This window comes from Typopeltis vanoorti, chromosome 19 (genome assembly GCF_054136105.1).
Source record: "Typopeltis vanoorti isolate ZY-2024b chromosome 19, IOZ_Tvanoo_1.0, whole genome shotgun sequence".
NCBI lineage: Eukaryota > Metazoa > Arthropoda > Arachnida > Uropygi > Thelyphonidae > Typopeltis > Typopeltis vanoorti.
The window spans coordinates 53,765,957-53,781,225 of record NC_143567.1 but is presented as its reverse complement, the minus strand read 5'-3'; the positions used below and the strand labels follow the sequence as shown (position 1 = coordinate 53,781,225).

The window sequence follows — 15,269 nt, the reverse complement described above, 5'->3', positions numbered from 1 at the left end:
TGTTATTCATAGTGCAGCATGTTTCCTTATTATTATTCTATGGGCACCTCCATGGAGTCCAAAGACTATTATGTGAGAATAACATAATATGTAATAACTCTTTCGATGAGTGTATAGCATACAATAAGTTTTTTAGAAATGAAATAAATATGAGAGCCTGTAAGAAAGTAATACATCTTACTTTTCCTTCAGAAAATCTAATATATTTAACAATGACTTTTACATGAATTAATCCTCCATCTTTCTCAAGCATTCCATCATTTTTCAACAAAGTCTCCATCATCCATCAGTGTCCAGCATTGGCACACTAACACCATCAGAGTTATATGGTAAACAATTAACATAAATCATATAAAATTTTCTAATGATTCTAGCATCATACTAGAGAAATATGAATGTATAAGTTTATTTATAAACCCTAATTGTTCTTTCCTAATACATTATTGTCAAATCATTAAATTTAATACACTATACTTCACAGACACTCAAGTTTAAACTTGAGTACATAAAATATAAAGTTTTCATTAGCACCTAATGTGCTGATGATTCAATGATCATGTCAACACAACTCAATCACTGAATTAAAAAAATTTAATATAATTAAATTCAAACTGATTTAATATGATAAAGTATGTGGTATTGTTATTTTTCAGTATATACCAATAGATGTTGCAGCTATAGTGAAATTGATTGATTCAGTATATTGGATCGCAATATTCTGTTGTGGTCCAACAGAATATTCACCCTCTGACAAATGTAACTCAAATATAGCATCTGTTTGTGTTATAGCAGCACATGATAATGATTAAAAAAAATTACATATGGCAATATCCACATACCTGCTGGTACTGGCAAAGTCAGAATACAGGCTAGTCCTCCAATCACCATGGTTCCCATTAATGACATCTTTCGACCCAGATATTTGATACTAAATATAGAAGCAAAGTATGCTGGAAATTCTACTGCACCAGATGCAGCAAAATTAACAAAAGGATCACCAGCAAGATCATTTGTGTTTAAAGAAAGGCCATAGTAAATGAATGCATTGACAAACCTAGTAAAAATAAACCATCATTAACATAAATACTCTTTAAAATATTCATAGAATGTCATTATGAGAAATTATTACATTTCAAACAGGGAAAAAATAAATAAAAGTGCTTAAATATATATATTTTCTTTGTTTTATTATTATTATCGTGACATCTCCATAGAGTCAAGATAGTTATTGCTGGAGAACTGCTCTAGAACTCACAGAGTATATTATATTACTCCTAAAACTCGTTTATCATTTGCACTTCCTTGTAAGGCTATGCATCTCATGTAACCACTACCACCACTACTTTCACACTTCCATGGAGGGACACTTCTCTTCACCTGCAGATTATATGCCTGCAAATTACCTGCTCTTGATCTATCCTAGTGATGTTCTGCAGCCCTGATATTTTCTTTGTTATTTGCCTCTTCACTCTATCTCTCACCCAAAGTTTCCCAATTCCCTCAAATCCAGGTGACCACATCTGTGCAATAATTGAGTTAATATTGTATCAAGGCATTATAAAATGGAATCATCACATCCTTATCTCCACTACTCAGTGTCCTTCACCACCTTGACAAGGTAGAAGACAATCCTTTGTCTTCACTTTCTCAATGTGTCTTCCTAAACTTCAACTTCCTACCTCCCATCATCTGAAGAGCTCTTGCTTTCTCCACCAGTTTCTTCAGTACAGTTGACTTAATACAGTAGAGTATGCAGCCTTATCTATGAATTCCAATGTTCAGAACTTTACACTTAGCTAGTATTATTATCCTCACTCATTGCTGACCTGGTTGGCCGAGTGGTTAGCGTATCCACTCTCCAGCCAAAAGGCTGTGGGTTCGAATCCTACCGTGGGCATGGATGTTTGTGATTGTCTGTGAAAGCACTAGTGGTGGTAGTCGCCAGTAGATGGCGTTGGTGTTAGATGATGAAGGTTGATGGAGTAGTGAGAAGAAGAGTCGTAGAGTTGATGCCCTCCCTCGATGAGTCTTTGGACTCCCACCTGGAGGTGTGATATAATAATAATAATAATTGAATAGATTCAGTGAATGTGCATGGGAATGTCAGTTCGTTTTGCAAAATGTAAGGTTTTAAAATTTGGAAAGCAAAGATGGGATGTAGAATTTGCACTTGGTGAGGATATATTGTTGAAAGAGGAGGAAATAAGAGATCTTGGGGTTATGGTGGATAATGATCTAAAATTCAGAGGACACATTGCCAATATTGTGAGGACAACACAACACATTCTGGGAATGATGCGGAGGACACTGACTTGTAGAAGTAAGGAGATTCTTGTTCCGTATAAGGCTCTGATTAGGCCACACATGGAATACTGTGCACAGATTTGGTCTCCTGGTTTTCATAAGGATGAAGAGATGTTGGAAGAGGCTACTGACTAGGGTAATTTCTGATCTCTGGAATGCTGAATATGAGGAAAGGTTGAGAAGATGCAATTTACAGTCTAGTGGATAAGAGGAAGAGGAGTGATATGATAGAGATGTACAAGTTGGTAAGGGGTTGTTATAGGTTCAGTGCTGAAGAGGTTTTTCATAAAATGGTGGGAGATCAGAGGAGAACAAGAGGTCATCTCTGGAAGCTATCTAAGGAGGATGTGAACAAGGGAGTGAAAAGGAAGTTTTTTGTATGCAGAGTTGTGAATGATTGGAATTCCTTGCCTGAAAGTGTGGTGTCTGCAGAGAATTTGAATGTGCTTAAGGTGTGGTATAATGAGCTTTGTGTATGACAAAGAGACCTCCTAAATGAGTCTTTGACTCCATGCAGGTCTTTGAATAATAATAATAATAATAATAATAATAATATATTAGCACCATTCCTACTAATTTGCACTTGGTGAGGATATATTGTTGAAAGAGGAGGAAATAAGAGATCTTGGGGTTATGGTGGATAATGATCTAAAATTCAGAGGACACATTGCCAATATTGTGAGGACAACACAACACATTCTGGGAATGATGCGGAGGACACTGACTTGTAGAAGTAAGGAGATTCTTGTTCCGTATAAGGCTCTGATTAGGCCACACATGGAATACTGTGCACAGATTTGGTCTCCTGGTTTTCATAAGGATGAAGAGATGTTGGAAGAGGCTACTGACTAGGGTAATTTCTGATCTCTGGAATGCTGAATATGAGGAAAGGTTGAGAAGATGCAATTTACAGTCTAGTGGATAAGAGGAAGAGGAGTGATATGATAGAGATGTACAAGTTGGTAAGGGGTTGTTATAGGTTCAGTGCTGAAGAGGTTTTTCATAAAATGGTGGGAGATCAGAGGAGAACAAGAGGTCATCTCTGGAAGCTATCTAAGGAGGATGTGAACAAGGGAGTGAAAAGGAAGTTTTTTGTATGCAGAGTTGTGAATGATTGGAATTCCTTGCCTGAAAGTGTGGTGTCTGCAGAGAATTTGAATGTGCTTAAGGTGTGGTATAATGAGCTTTGTGTATGACAAAGAGACCTCCTAAATGAGTCTTTGACTCCATGCAGGTCTTTGAATAATAATAATAATAATAATAATAATAATAATAATATTCTATGCATATATTAGCACCATTCCTACTAACCCTCCCAAGTTTTCATATCTTCAAACAAGTGAATATCTCTCTAAAAATGACTGATAATATTTTAGAAATATTTTGCAAAATTCAGAAAATCACAACATATGTATGCCCCTAACTCTGGAGCCTTCAAGATACAGAGTTATATTATCAAGTCTTACTGCCTTATTAATTTCAATTTTGCTTCCTGCTCACCCACTATCAGTTTCTTCTTTATATGTGATAATCTCCACAATAAAATAAAACACCCTTTAAGTCTGTCATGCTGATCCGAAGGATTAACATATTTGCTAAACTGGAGGCTCATCAGCTAAAAAATGCATGCACAGAACATTTCTAAGTCTGATGGTTTGGAAAAAATATCAGTTTATGAAACTGAAAACAAAATGATTAAAAAAACTTTTCCTTACCAATTTAGATATAAAATCAAAGTCATTTTCCTCATATTTGGAGTTCTAACTAAATCAAACAGTGTTCCTTTATTGGTTGTTTTGTCTGCCTGCAAATTAAGAAAGCAAAGATCAGTAAGTTTTAGTGATATTAAAAATGAGTTTCTTTCTTTTTTTTTTTTAAGATATAAATGCAGTTGTTGTAACTCAAAGAAATATAAAAATTGATAACCAAATGGATAGCATGTATGAACATACAAGAAAACATCCACATTTGTAAATTTTCTTGTAATTTATAAATAAGAGTGATAGAAGAATCATTCAACTTTAGGGGGGTGGGTATATAAGCTAAAAACTAACCATGATGAATTAACCAATTCATAACAGCTGATTTGAAAAGTGACAGTGACATCTACTGAACTGCTGAAAGAGAAGCACAGATCACAATTGGAGATTCTACCGTCCAGTTGTGATCCATATGTTGTCCTTAGTGAGCACACTGCTTGTCATCAATCACAATTTCTTAATATCACTAGAACAGTAGTGTTCTACAAACCTGGTATAAATACAATGTGGAAACTGTTGTCTACTGAACAACATACTTCAATAGAGATCTAATAAAAACAAGGGAAGATCAGATGTTTGTTGAAAGTGTTGTGGTCCTTAGGTTAACATAAATTAAAAGTTAACATAGACTCATCACAAGAAGTATGAGTCTATTGACTCCACAACATTCTATTACTGTTAATAATAATAATACCAAACAAACAAACCACCCAAAGAACACACACGAGACACTCAGCAGCTTGATTAAGTTACCCTATAATGACAAAATTAGGTTTATATAAAAAAATCCAAGTTATTTAGCTATAAGAGGATGACTAAACATGCAAATAAGATAGAATGGATTAACAAAACCTATATATATATATATATATATATATTTTTTTTTTAAGTTATGTTCACCTCAGGACCACAACACTTTCAACAAACATCCTGGAGTTTACAAATATTCCATGTTTTTGTGGCCTTGCTAACATAGGGCAAACATCTAAAGTTTGGAAATTAGAAAAAAAAGAGCATGTTGGAGACATTAATAACAACAGAGAAGACAGCTCAGGCCTATTTTCCACTTCTCTCACACTCACCACAATATTATTGAATGGGACAAGAGCTCCATGCCTTACATAAAAGATGACTTCAGTGTCAGTCGTCTTAAAAAAACACGACAAAATATTACTTAAATAGTTTTTTACTTTAGCATACACAACTGAAGCATATGCTACAATTTATAAGACTGCAAAATATCAATAGTGCACATTTAAACTCTCCACAGATATCAACTACAATTTCAGAATATTATTATTAACATCTGACCTCCATGAAGTCAGAGACTCATCAATGGAAGTACACACTATTGCACACAATGCTCATTAAACTATGTTTTAAGCTAATTCAGTGTGTCTACATTCACAACAAACTCAGGAAATACATTCCACTCACTAAACTTTCTCCATGCAAAGAACCTTCTCCTCGCTCCTCAGCTCATACCCCCCCCCCCCATTATACAGTTGAACAAGAGGCCAGCGATGGCCTCTTGTTCGACTCCCATTCTATGAAAAATCTCTTCCATGTCAACCTGATAACAACCCCTGACTATCTTCTAAGTCTCAATCATACCTCCCCTCTTCTTCCTATTCACAAGGCTCTGCAACTTACATTCTCTCAATCTGCCTCATACTCCACATTCCAAAGACCACTGAACAACTTTGTGAATTTTCTTTGGACCATTTCCAACATATCCTCATCACCACGAAAACCCAGTGACCAAATTTGTGCATAATAATCCATATGAGGCCTGATCAAGGTCTTATACAATGGCATCACAGCCTCTTGATTTCTGCATGTCAGGGTCGTTCGCATGATTGCCATTATCTAATGTGATGTGTTCACAACTTATGCAATGTGGCCCTGAATTTCAGGTCCTTCCCACCATCACTCCTAGATCTCTTATCTCCTCTGCTAACTTTAAAGTTTCCCCACCAAGTGTGTACTTTGCATCCCATCATTGCTTACCAAATCTCAAAACCTTACACTTTGCAACATTGAACTGATAGTTCTACTTACCTGCCCATTCATGCAATCTATTCAAGTCCTCTTGTAAGGCCATAACATCTGCTTGACTCTGCATTGCTCTCCCCAGTTCTGCATCATCTGCATATCATTAGTTAAACCCATCCCAACATCATTAACATACATATTGAACAACAATGGTTTTCGAAAACTGATCCTTGCAGTACACCACTAGTGACTTTTCTCTTTTGGGATACTGCACCACCATATACAACTTTCTGATACCTATCTGACAGCCAGTAACTCATCCGACTCAGAAGTCTGTTATCCAATCCCATCTGTTTCAATTTATTTACCAGCTTGTCGTGTGCAGTCTATCAAAAGCGTTTGCAAAATCTAAGTCCACCACTGTATGTGCCTCTCCACTGTCCAAGGTATTTGTCACCTTGTTATAGTATATAAGTAAGTTAGTGAAACATGATCTCTCCTTAACAAACCCAGGCTGATAACCACAGAAAATATTGCTGTTATCCCGTTAACTCATTTCTGTATCCTACTTCTCACAAATCTATCCAGTACCTTCAATGCAACCCCAGATATACAGATTGGCCTATAATTTGAAGCTACAGCCTTATCACCACTTTTGTGCTGTGGAACAATTTTACCCTCCTTCCACTTCCTTGGAACTTGTGCTATTGTAAGACTTTTATTAAACAGGCATGCCAATACCAGTTCCAATTCCCTGGAACATTCCCTTACGATGAGTGGTGATACGACATCAAATCCTATCAGCTTATTGACATCAAGTTTGTTTATTTGCTCAAATAACACCTGCTCACTCACAGTTAAGTCATCATCTCCTATGCCCTGTTCACATAAGTTCCTCATGATTCCACCATGATCAGGATGAAACACCCTTATAAAATGATCACTGAATACCTGAACAATGTCTTCTGCAGCAGTTACCATTCTACCATTTTCATCCATTAACATTATCTTACTGTGATCATTCTTCCTTCTAGTTGCCAAATATCTAAAAAACTGTGGTAAAAAAACACTGGCAAAAAACATATCAAAGTGGTAAAAAACACTTTACCACAGTGATGACAGCACAGTGGTAAAAAACAATGACCAAACATGCAGTCAGGAATACATCCATACGTGAAGTAGAAAAGCCATCAAAAGCCTGAAATGTGGAAAGGCAGAAGGAGTAGATGATATTCGACCAGAAATGCTCAAGTATGGAGGAATAAAAATCTTACAGTGGCTGCACCATATAGTTCAGAAGGCCTGGACAGAGGGACAAATTCCAGATGATTGGAGTAGAGCTCTCATAGTACCCATATATAAAAAGGGAAATAAAACTGAATGTGAGAATTACATAGATATTTCATTACTGAGTGTTCCTGGTAAGATATATGCAAGTATACTTGAGAAACGGTTGAGAAGGATTGTGGAAGAGAAGCTTGGTGAAGAACAAGCTGGATTCAGGCCAAATAGAGGCTGTTAGGATCAGATATTCATCTTACGACAGATAGTTGAGAAATCATGAGAATATATCAAAGATCTGTATTTAAGTTTTGTAGATCTGGAAAAGGCATATGACAAGGTGCCAAGAGAAAAGCTATTAAAAACGCTACAAGTTATATGGTGTTAATGGGTCATTATATCAAGCAATACTTAGTCTTTATTTGAGTTGTAAGTCAGCAGTTAGAATTGAAGGAAGTACAGGAAGGTGATTTAATATTAAATCTGGTGTCAGACAAGGATGTACATTACCCCCCCTCTGTTATTCATTATCTATATGGATCACATTATGAAGGAAAGTGGTATTAAACCTGATATCAAAATTGGAGATGTCAATCTCAGCTCTTTGCTTTATGCGGATGATGTTATATTTCTAAATAAATTCACAAGTCTACAAAGTCTGCAAGATTCCCTGACTAAATTGAATAACTGTTGTAATAGATATGGTATAGTCAGCATTAAAAAGACAAAGACAATGAAAATAGGCAGAAAATGTATTGTGAATGAAGAACATATAGAACAAGTAAAATATTTCAGCTATTTAGGCACGATTTTTAGTGAAGATGGTAAATTAAATATGGAAATAGACAACAAATTAAATATGGAAATAGACAACAGAATCAACAAAGCTGGTATGGTAGGAAGTCAACAAAACACTAAATTAGCTGTATACAAGACAGTGTTCAAACCAATTTTAACTTATCGATCCGAGAGCTGGGTTAGAAGTAAAATTGACCAAAGACTAGAAACTGCAGATATGAGAGTCCTGAGAAAGATTAGGGGCATGAACAGATGGCATCAATGGCAATATCATATTAAAAATGAGGATATTAGGAAAGAACTCGACATTGTCAGCATCCAGGAATGCATTAACAAAGCTAATCTCAGGGGGTATGGTCACTTAAACAGAATGGGAGAGGAAAGATTAGCAAAACAAGTGTTCTCTGCCAGGTTGGCAGGAAAAAGACCCAGAGGAAGACCAAGATATAAGTGGATTGATACAGTAAAAAGTACCTTAGAAGACAGAAATATAAGACCTGATAATATTGGAGTCTTGAGACAGGTAACAGACTGATTTGGAAGAAAATTGTAGATAGGAAGTCAGTAATGAATGTAAATTTTTCATGTAGTTTTATCATATCCTGTACACCCCTTGAGGGTATATATCAGGAATTTGATGATGATGACGATGTGCAGAAGTAGTGTAATGCAGTGTATTGTATTGTATTGTATGGGAGTAGAGTATGCTGCAAGGGTTGTAAAGACACAGCTTATCTTTGCTATGAGACAGATGACCATAAAAAAGCAGAAATAGTAGGTAGTTCAATTATTGTGCAAGATTTGATCCGAGCACACTTGGGCTGCTGTATTCAAATCTGGTTGCCAAATTTCTGTAGTGATATCAGGGGAATTTTAGTTATGAAGAGAAGTTACAGAGACTAGTGGACAGGCAGAGAAGAAAGATGATGTGATAGAGACATTTAAGTTGGTTATGATACTGGTCTAATTTCTAGATTTAAACAATTATAAACAAAGTTTGTTAGAACATGTTATAGAATATCACCTTTTCCAGTTTACTGCAGAGTTTTGCCACTACAGCATCAATATTTTCAATTTGCCGATGGTTTTTTTTAGCAGCTTGTAACAATACTTTTTTGGCCTCTTCTTCTTTGTGGTGAATAAGCAGCCAGCGCGGAGATTCAGGAACAAGCCTCATCATAGAAAAAAGTTGATATGAATTCATTTACTGCAACTACAGTATAAACAGTGATATAAGATATCAATACTAAACCAAAAAAGTTATAGTATTATACAAATAGATATATAACAATATATTTTATAGCAATTAGTTATCAGTTTTCTAGCATGAGGAGAGATGAAAATTACCAAAAGTGTTATGGAATTGCATATAAAATAAAACATTACCATGTAGCATTTGAAAAAAGACATTTCTTATCACTTTAATATACCTACTATGTATTGAATATTAAGGTTTCATTTATTGGTGATTACTTGTCCATATTTTTATCAGTATTATTTTTACAGCATTATTTATTTTCAGGCTTCCATGATGTCATAAAATTCACTATAATAGGCAAAATTCTCTCTATAGACCAAAACACCTGTCATACCACATATTGAGCTTATTCATTACACATTATGTTAATGCATTCCAGTTATCCCTTTTCACCTATCCATATGATCTATATACAACTTCTAGAGATGCCTCTCATATCCCCACCATGTATTATTTTGTGCAGTATTTCTATTTCCTCTATATATGTCTGAGAGGCTGCTCTCACTTCTTCATCTCAGTCATAACACCTCTCCTTCTCTAAAAAGCACATTTCCTCAGTCTTTCATGATACATAACATTTTACAATCCTGTGATAGTCTTAATCACCCCTCTGGACCTTCTGTATTTCAGCACAAATGTACAATATCACATTTTTTTAAAAAAAAATCTGGTGCACACACGAAAGGCTGCAAGACCTATACTAGCACAATAGTACTATGTGTGGAAAAGAGGAATAGAAGAAAGGAGGAGCCTGTTCACATTTTGCTTGAACAGCTGATGGTTGTAATTATTGGGGAAAGCAGAGCGGGGGGGGGAACTATTCAAGGACGGAAGTAGATGGAATAAAAGAGGAGGCAGCAAAGCTGGTTCAGTGAGTTTTAAGATGAACTGTAAAAGGGTGTTGGTTAGCAGTGGAACTTGTTTTAATGATTTTAGAGAAGAGTGGAGGAATAATAGTGGTCAATTCAGCAGAGCACTGTCCATGACAGTATCTGTAGAAGAGGGACAAGGCAGAAACTGAATGTCTATGTGAGAGGGATTGAAGTGGGTCTGTGAGAAAGGGATCATTAATTAAACAGATTGCCCTCTTCTGGATAGAATCAAGCAATCTTAGAGAGGATTTTGGTGCACCATTCCAAATAAGGAAGCAATATTCCATGGCTGGGTAGATTTGGGCTTTGTACAGAGTTAGCAGGTGTGAAGTAGCGTCCTGTGTGAAAAAGTACACCAAATTTTTTGGAGGCTGCAGAAGCTATAGTTGAAATATGGTTGTGTCAGGGAAGATGGAAGGTGCAAGTCAGTCCAAGAAGAGATATCTGATCATGTTTGGATATCTCAGTATTACTAAAAGTAAGGGAGAGGGATGTGAGCTCTTTCTTGTGAGAGATCAGACAGAACTGAATTTTGGTGCCATTGAAGTTTACAAGGTTGTCCTTACACCACTGGGATATAGCTAGCAGATCTGAGTTCAGGTCCCTGGTTGTGGTAGATCTTGAGGATTCTAATACTTGAGCACTAAGGTTTGTTGAATGAAGCATAAGGCTGTTTCAAAAAATAACATAACAAATACTCTACGTATGATAAATGAGTCAACTTTAGTACACACTTTTCACATGATAAAATTTGCTGATTATTTTTTATGGTGATCTCACATACAATAGACTGTTCAACATATTTTTTATTGGACTCCTACCCATGCAGGGTTGCAAACCTTTAGTACCATGGGTGGGCAAAGGGCGTTTTAATTATCATTTTTAATTTTTTATGTTTTTTTATTTATTTTTTAAATAAACTGGAAACCCTACTCTAAAGACTAAACATGAAGTCACTTCAGGCATCCAGTAAGTGGGGGATAGTGTTCTCACAATGGGCAACAAAATTCATCACCCATCTAAAGACAATTGCTGATATCTATGCCTACAGTCTGTTGGTTTTAGAGTGGGTATGCTAAAGTTGAGGAAAAAAAAGAAACTTGTTAACATTATATTTAGAAATCTGCAGATACACTTTAGGAAATACATAAGAAATGAAGCTGTTTCACAGAATATAATCATCTGTGGAAAGTATTCTTGTTATCATTATTACCATCAACAGACCTCCATGGAGTCAAAAGACTCATTATGGGAGGTCCCACTCTCACATGCGCAGCTCATCATACCTCAATTTAAATGCATTCACTGTCTCTGCACTTACCACACTCTCAGGCAATGTATTCCAATCAACCACTACTCTCCATGAAAAAAATCTACTCTTCACCAACCTTGCTCACACCCACCTTATACAACATCTAGGGATGGCCTCTCATTCTCCCTGTCTGTAGATATTCTATGAAAAATGTCATCCATGCTAATGCGGTAATTACCACTTGCCCATTTATACTTCTTGATTATGCCTTCCCTCTTCCTTCTATCCATTAGGCTCTATAATTTGCATTCTCTCAATCTGTCCTCAGATTCCATATTCCAGAGACCAGAAACCAATGTAGTCAATCGTCTCTGGATCCTCTCAAACATCTAATCATCCTTTTGAAAACCTGGCGACCAAATATATTTAAAAATATATCTATTATATTTAAAATATAATAAAATATTTATAAAACTAATTATTGATAATGCCACACACAATTTTAAATTTTAAACTTATCTTTTTACCATAATCTCAATGAACATAGCCCTCTCTTCACCACCTGAATGAATGAAGAGAAAGAAAAACTTGTTTTGTGAGTGTGTAGTTGAACTGTGAAAGTATGAGGCCTAGCTGCTGCATATGTCTTAAAAGATTTAAAAGAGAATGAGGGAATTATTAATGTCAGTAATCATTATGGAAGTTATCTATGGAAATATCTGTAGAAAACAGACACAGAAACAACTAAACATCTGTGTGAAAGAGAATGGAGTGATTTTTTTTTTTAAATTTCATTCTCATCTAATAGTAGGTTATGAGATAGATAATCTGAACCCTGCTCTAGAGACTAGACAGAAAACTTTTCAAGGACCCTCAGATTTTCAATATGTAGGATGTTGGTCTCACACTGGACAATAAATATCTATTACCTGAAAACATTCATGATCATTCAAGCCACATGGATTCAAACCAGACCAGCCTGTTAGTTGGAAAGCAAAGGTACTATCCATGCAGCAAACCAGACTGACAGAATTTGTGAGAGAAAGATTATTAATCAACCAAGTTGCTCTTTTACATTGAGTCAAGAAGTCTATGGCACTTGATTATCATCCTGTCTCTTTGACTGCTCTTTCATATAAGTTATGATATTTGTTGATAAGAATTCTCCCACGTTTATATCACTAATTTATTTTCCATTCCTGTTTGTTCAGTTTATAACCTTCAATGCAGTACTCTGTCAAATTCCTCAGCACAGTCTAGCAGTATCACCATTGATTTTTGAAAAATTTCCATTGAAACTGATTTACACTGAGGTTTTCTGAGCATTACGATGTATTTTTAAAGGAATATTATGAATAACATTAATTCACGATATTGCCAGTACCGATCCTATAATGTTATCACCGAAATACACAGCTATCAGGGTATCAGAAGGGCCACTCCCGCAGTTTTGACTTTTTTTTAGAGGAAGTTTTGATGACTGCCAAATCATCACTGACTCCTTCTAATCAAACATAATTACTCACCCTGAAAGTTTGGTCACTAGTAAGCTAACTTCAGGTTCCTGAAATAAAAAAAAAAAAAAAAAAAACCTCTGTATGCAGAAAATCTCCAAAAGCCGCACAGTGACTGAATGAAACTATTGATTTCCATCATAACATTATTTCAAGTTACTGAGATCAGAATTTTGCAATATAAAGCACTTCTGTTCATTACAGAGTACTGACTCTTCTACAAATTTCCAAATTCAGACTGAAGTTTTTCTCAATACCTTAGTAACCACTACAGAGATACTGTCCTATAATGTGCTGCATCTCTTTTGACACTACTCTTATGCAATTGGACTATATTTTCCTCTTTCAGTTTAGATCCTGCTTGTGTTAAAACTCAAACAAGTCAAAAGCATTACCGATTTGCTTGCACAATCCTTAAGATATATGCTGACATTCTAATTCTATTTCCAATCTACTGCCATTAACATTTTCTAATATCCTTAAAAATCTCTTCTATCCCATCATCTCTATCTTCTCCATAGCGTCAAGGGGTACCATGTTATTTTCACTAGATGACAGATCCTAAAATTTCAAAGACTGTTGTGAATTGGCCACTGCAAGAATTACCTCAACCATTCCAAATTTGGCTGCAGGAAATCACCATATTTGGAAGATATCCTCAGGCCTTCAACACATAGCTGAGAATGCCCAACTATGCCCGCTAGGAGGATTTCTTTAGGACTGTAGGTTCTGATTCTCCTTTCATGCCTAAGTCTTTTTTCCCACATTATGACCGCATGTGCATATCTATATAGTAGTGTATTAATTACCCCAAGTTCCTAATTTACCTTTGGTGAAATATTGGAAATTATTAGTTTTTTATTCATTGATAGAAGTTACAAAAGGAAGCTGTGAGCAAGAGGATGAGGAGCGGTTTATTTTTTGCATGGAGAGTGGTTGAACTGTGGAATGCAGTGCCTGATAGAGTGGTGAGAGAGCAAGAACGGTCAATGGGTTTAAGGAGTGGTATGATAGACTTTGTGTTTTCTAGCAAGGACCTCCCACGATGAGTCTCTTGACTCTATGGAGGCCTGAATAATAATAATAATAATTGATCAGGGTATTTCTAAAATGTTTGGTCAAACTTGGGGTACTTATTCTTATGCCAATTCTGATAGCAAAAGATCTAATAAACATAAGGCTGGTAATGCTTTCCTACAGAGATATAGCATGTGTGAAACTGCACATTATACACACTGAGAAGGCAACAGGTATTCCAGTAACTGTACCTAGGAAATGATCGAGGAGAGCAACTATAGCCACATCACAATAAATGTTCAAAATGGGCGATGTGAGTAGATTTGCTGCTCTGTGGACTCTGTGTTTGCTGGGACTCCTTGGTGCTGTACACCAAGGAGTCCCAGAGCATTCCATGTTGTTGCTCCTTTGATGAAGAGCCTCTTCAATTAAACACCAGTGTAGTATAAACATTGGGTTTCAGTTTCTCCATGGTAGCTATTCAGCTGCTCCACCTCTATCTATCCAAGAGCTGGGATGGGCAAGATTCAGATGTTTTCTAAGAGTGTGACAAAAACATAATTTGCATGACACCTAATGATAAGTGATATGTAAATGATGTTAATTTCCATAGCACCATGCCTGCATCACAGTCATTCATACAAAGGGATGCTGGTTATGCTCCATCTTGTGCTACATTTCATACTGCTGTCAATGTGCTATATCTTAGTAAGTAAGCATTTCCAGTTCTATGTTTCTATGACCTTTTGTCAGAATCAATGGCAGAACAGGTATCTGGAGTTTGGCCAAACATTTTAGAAACACCCCGCATATTGTCATCCATACATATGAAGCATTTTCTTAGGAGCTCATCTACCCAGAAATTTCTCTCAAATATAACTAATACTAGGTGATGAAAATCATCTACAACTGAACTAATAATATTCACCGACATCAATTTGTTAGTGTGATTAGAAATCAGATAGGATGATGGACATTGAAGTTATTTTATAGGCACAAAACTAGGTTTGCTTTTGAAACTAAAAAATTTCAAAAGTGATTCAAAACTTAAGCAAATACAACATATATTTGCACAAATTCTTATGCAAATATAATGTGCCCTGAAACCTGTCTTTTATTAGTGCTTTTGATTAAAAGGTTGATGGCCTGAAAGTTGTTTCAAAGTCTCATCAGTGACTAGGAAGCAACCTAGAATATTATATTAACTCATGTTTAAAA

At 35.8% G+C, this 15,269-nt stretch overlaps 1 protein-coding gene across 2 annotated transcripts in view; it reads right to left on the bottom strand.

Moving 5' to 3' along the window:
• Nucleotides 1-15,269, bottom strand: part of LOC150096124 (organic cation transporter protein-like) — a 104,899-nt gene that overhangs the window by 15,144 nt on the left and 74,486 nt on the right. For both annotated transcript variants that reach the window (XM_090408820.1, XM_090408821.1), the window contains 3 exons: nucleotides 9,163-9,310; nucleotides 4,020-4,108; nucleotides 840-1,054 (listed from right to left, as the gene is read on the bottom strand). In XM_090408820.1, coding sequence (XP_090264946.1) covers nucleotides 840-1,054; nucleotides 4,020-4,108; nucleotides 9,163-9,310 — 452 coding nt within the window. The remainder of the gene's footprint in view (nucleotides 1-839; nucleotides 1,055-4,019; nucleotides 4,109-9,162; nucleotides 9,311-15,269) is intronic.